The sequence below is a fragment of the Propithecus coquereli genome, unplaced genomic scaffold (assembly GCF_000956105.1).
Source record: "Propithecus coquereli isolate 6110/MARCELLA unplaced genomic scaffold, Pcoq_1.0 Scaffold107, whole genome shotgun sequence".
In the NCBI taxonomy this organism is placed as follows: domain Eukaryota; kingdom Metazoa; phylum Chordata; class Mammalia; order Primates; family Indriidae; genus Propithecus; species Propithecus coquereli.
The window spans coordinates 2,246,971-2,251,954 of record NW_012134636.1 but is presented as its reverse complement, the minus strand read 5'-3'; the positions used below and the strand labels follow the sequence as shown (position 1 = coordinate 2,251,954).

Genomic DNA, 4,984 nt, shown 5'->3' with positions numbered 1-4,984 from the left:
CCTCGGCCTCCCAGAGAGCTAGGATCACAGGCGTGAGCCACCGCGCCCGGCCCCTCTCTTCCCTTTCATAAGCCTGGGTTCCCAGCTGATCCGTTACTTCCAGGGATTCCAGAGTTAGTCGGTCTCTCCTCAGGGTGGCCTCAGGTGTCCCTGGCGTATTTATTACTTCAATAATTAATTTTAGTCAAACACAAATAGAGACAGATGCAGCCTGGGTGGGGAAGGACAGTCTGTTCTCCCTGGCATCCATCCCAGATGCCAAGGGATTCTGATAATCATATCGGCTGTGTGTGGAACTTACACAAGAACTATTCAGGCTCTAACTCTCAAAAGTTAAACAGTTAATCTGTAAACACACAGATAAACAAGGAAAAAGTTAACAGGGGTTTGCTCTGAGTAGCAGAGTAACTACAATTTTTTCCCAATTCTTTTGCTTTTCTCTATTTTCCAATCTTTCCAGAAAACATTAGGCACAAAAACCAAGTTCTCTCCTATAACGAGCCAGTTCTAGCACCCTAGTGACTTGGCCAGATAGTCCTCCCACAGGCTTTTCTTCTTTCTTTCCCAAGATAAAACATTCAGCAGTCTGCATTTGGGCAAACGCAACTCAGCACAGACACCTAACTAGTACAGCTGCAGTCACCACCATTCATCTCATCTGGGTGCTGAATTTTACATTTATTAATACATCAAGAACATAGCATCCACTTGCTCCAATCCAGCCTAGGAGTCTCTAATGTTTACAGAAATATTTCTAGGCTTTTCCTCTCCTTTACATGCAGCTTTGCCCCCCCGCCCAGCCAGCAATTTATTTCCTCTACTTTCCACTTTTGAGTCATATCTCATCAAGCGAAATGATATTTTATTTATCACCCCATGCTATCACTTCAAGTTCAGTTTGTTGTGCAGCATGCCCCAGGGACCTTTATATACAGATCTATCTGAAACTGACAATTTAATAAAGGAAAAAGTTACTGTGAAATACGTAACACATTTCCTGGCGCCAAGCAGGCATTCAGTAAACAGTCGCTATACAATTAAACATGACACCCCTCCAAGTATACACTTCTGAACTCTTCCTCTTTCCCTACCACATCTGACCTGCACGACAGAAACCAGATGGGAAAGCAGAATATTAAATATTTGTCCCACTTTCCTAAAAATTACTTTTTCCTGTGTTCAGATTTAGCTATTTTACCATTCACCTCTGGCCAATAAATTGCTGTCTCAAGCCAGATTTGAGACAGTGCCAAAAGGAAAGTTGGTGTGTCAAATTCTGCACAGGGTGGAGTCCACGCACCTGCTGCCCAACGCCTGGAGCCTGCTGGGCACGCAGACTCAGACCTCTCAGGCCTCCATGCCACTCCAGGAAGGCAGCACATTCTCCAACAACAAATTCAACCTGGGAACCAAGGAAGAGGTGGAGTGGGAGGGTCTTTCTCCTTGTCCTGCTCTTTCAGAAACTTCCACTGAAATGCTACAACTTTTCCCTTGCTAAAACGCAGTGCTCAAAAAATACTATGAGGGCCGGGCGCGGTGGCTCACGCCTGTAATCCTAGCACTCTGGGAGGCCGAGGCGGGCGGATTGTTTGAGCTCAGGAGTTCGAGACCAGCCTGAGCAAGAGCGAGACCCCATCTCTACTAAAAATAGGAAGAAATTAATCGGACAACTAAAAATACATAGAAAAAATTAGCCGGGCATGGTGGCGCGTGCCTGTAGTCCCAGCTACTCGGGAGGCTGAGGCAGAAGGATCGCTTGAGCCCAGGAGTTTGAGGTTGCTGTGAGCTAGGCTGATGCCATGGCATTCTAGCCCAGGTGAAAAGAGTGAGACTCTGTCTCAAAAAAGAAAAAAAAAAATACTATGAGGAAATATGTTCAGATTCTAATAGTCTCATCTCTGGTTGAATGGGAAATTGCCTTTTTTATACATTTTTATATTTTCCAAATGTTTTGCAATGAACATACTGAACTTTAAAAAATGAAACCAAAACCCAAAGTTTGTTGCTTCCCCAGGAAAGAAAACAAATATTTTGACACTATCTTTAACCATAAGAAGCCACAAAGTAACTCTCCCTTCTCTTACATAATAAAACTGAAAAATTAAAAATAGCTTGTGAAGCATTTGAAAAATGACATCTAGATGGTCTGAATGGGAACAAGTAAATTTTTAGAGATTCTAAATTCTTCTTTTTTTATTTTTTTAAGAGACAGGGTCTCACCCTGTTACCCAGGCTGGAGTGCCATGGCACAATTATAGTTCACTACAGCCTTGAACTCCTGGCCTCAAGAGATCTTCCTTCCCACCTTGGCCTCCCAAAGTGCTGGGATTACAGGGGTGAGCGACAGCGCCTGTCCTGGGATTCTAATTTCTTCAGATCCAGAAGTAGAGAAACCCTTATTGTTAGGTTTCAATAACTAAAAGAAGAATTAAAACTCTAAGCAGACTAAAGAGAGGCTCGTTACCTTGTGCTGTTCTGGGACAGGCGTGGTACACTTATAAGAGTAATCCAAGCCCATCTCCCCAAATGCCACAGCCTTGGGGTGCCTTAAGGCTTGCAGAAGATTTCTTTCTTGACTTTCATTGTAGTAACGTGCAAAATGAGGGTGACAGCCAAAGGCCCCCCAAACCAGATCTTCTTTCAACAGCTCTTCCCACAGGCAATCCGTCAGTGTCCGAGGATCACAGAAGTCAGAGATGCAGCCCTGAAATTCCTTAGGGAAGGAGCTGCTATAAATTTTTCTGAACTTGGTAAAAGTCCCTTTGAAAGACAACTTGGAATAGAGCATGTCCAAGTGACAATGGGTATCGATGAAGCCTTCCTCCAAGCTCGGCTCCCGGTGGCTCCTAGGAAGGGAGCTAGATGTGTGTCCTCCACAAGGACGCGGTGGTGTCTCCTCTTGGAACGTTCTTTTCTCCTTCACCTCTTCTTCTTCTGAGCTTCTGGAGAAACAAAATGACCTAGAGTTCTGAGATCTGCCTTCCTCTGTGGCCTCCAAGTCTCTGGAGGTGTTCTGGGAGCTCACTGTAGAGCTGGGGGAATAATCACTCAGGAGACTCCGGCTGCTCCTCCCAGCCGGGGCTGTGTTGCTGCTGCTGCTGCCCGTGGAGGGGTAGGCTGAAGGCTTGGGGCTGCTGGTCCAATAGCTGGCATAGTCACACCAAGGACTACTGTACAGATGAGGCGGGTACATGACATAGTCTGTGGCGAAAGGCGGCGGCTCTGGAGCTGCTGAGAGTTTCAGTGAGACAGGCTCCTCCTGAGAGAATCTCACTGTGGGGACCTCATCCACATCAGACCAGTCGCTTCCTGAAGAGAGGCGCTCTATCACCACCTCCCTATCTTTATGCTGTAGAACAGAAATAGCAACGGGTTAGCCTTCCTACGTGAATACAACTTCCTGTACTCAGTCAGCAGCAGAACATAAACTCTGGTTTTTCTGGCCACAGCGAAGGCTTTGCATTGGCCCAATAGCTCACCTTGTCACCTGGTTTCCTCACAATTTCCAGAACTCAGCCAAGTTACAGCTGTGAACAGTCATATCAGGTTCAAGGAATAAACCTGTGACCATGCTCTAATAATGCCATTCCTAAAGGGGATGCTATACCTGCACTCCCTTTCTTTTCTTTTTTTTTTTTTTTTTTTTGAGACAGAGTCTCACTGTGTTGCCCAGGCTAGAGTGCCGTGGCGTCAGCCTAGCTCACAGCAACCTCAGACTCCCGGGCTCAAGCGATCCTTCTGTCTCAGCCTCTCGAGTAGCTGGGACTACAGGCATGCGCCACCATGCCCGGCTAATTTTTTCTATATATTTTTAGTTGTCCAATTAATTTCTTTCTAATTTTAGTAGAGACGGGGTCTCGCTCTTGCTCAGGCTGGTTTCGAACTCCTGAGCTCAAATAATCCACCCACCTCGGCCTCCCAGAGTGGTAGGATCACAGGCGTGAGCCACCGCGCCCGGCCTGCACTCCCTTTCTTAATGACCCCTCTTGAGAAAAACTGCTCTGTAGAACACAGTCTGTATTGGGAAGTTTGGAGGCAAGCAGAGCCCAGCTTCTCATCTCTAAGAACATATCCAGTATATTCAAAATGTAAAACCACAACAGTTGTGGTAGTTTTAAAATGTGTGCTCAAATTATTTTTGTAGTCCCCACTACTCCCCAATGAGAAGTGGGGTCTAAGACCCCTCCCCTTGAATCTGGGCCAACCCAGAGACTCAAGTGTAACCGAGAATGCACCAGAAGTAAAGCTGTGTAACTTCCAAGGCTCGGTCAGAACAACCAGCTTCCAACTGGTTCTCTCAGCTTGCTCACTCCAGGAGAAGCCAAGTACCACATAAGAAGTCAGACCACCCATAGGTATGCCAGTTTACAACCTGGCTGACATCCTAGCTGACAACCAGCATTAACTGTTGCCATGTGAGTACACATCTTGGATGTCTAGCCCAGCAAGCTTTCAGATGACTGCAGGCCTTGCCAATATCTGAAAGGAACTACATGAGAGACTCCCCCCAAGCAAGACCTGCCAAGTCTAGACCTTTCTGAATTCCTGACCTGCAAAATTGAGAGCAAAAAGTTATTTTAGGCCAATGGCTAGCAATAGTAACCGGAACAACCATACCTTGCATTAATCAATTTAGCCCTACTAGAATGTAAGTTTCACAAGGTCAGGAATTTTTTTTTTCCACTGATGTCTCCCAAACACCTAGACCAGTACCTGGCATACAGTAAGTGCTCGCAAACAGTTGTAGAATTAATTTGTGGAAATAAACATTATAACGGTTCCTGAACTTAGCTTCGCAACATCACCAACTGCGGTATTTTAAAAACAAATTTTTAATGCCCACTCTACCTTAAGATATTGTGATTCAGTCTATACTAATTCTATATACCTGTATCTATACTCTAAAAGGAAACAAATATTGGTAACAAAAATTTAAATGAATTATAAATTTCCTGCTTTATATTTTCCTGCCTTAGATAATCTT

General features: G+C 45.1%; 1 protein-coding gene across 2 annotated transcripts in view; it reads right to left on the bottom strand.

The window, feature by feature from the left end:
• The window catches only part of TATDN2 (TatD DNase domain containing 2), a 29,554-nt gene that overhangs the window by 6,474 nt on the left and 18,096 nt on the right, over nt 1-4,984 (bottom strand). The window contains exons 4-5 of one of the 2 annotated variants that reach the window (XM_012647281.1): nt 2,465-3,349; nt 1,301-1,402 (exon numbers count right to left, since the gene is read on the bottom strand). In XM_012647281.1, the coding sequence (XP_012502735.1) occupies nt 1,301-1,402; nt 2,465-3,349 (987 nt within the window). The remainder of the gene's footprint in view (nt 1-1,300; nt 1,403-2,464; nt 3,350-4,984) is intronic. The other variant, XM_012647290.1, reaches the window with a different exon arrangement.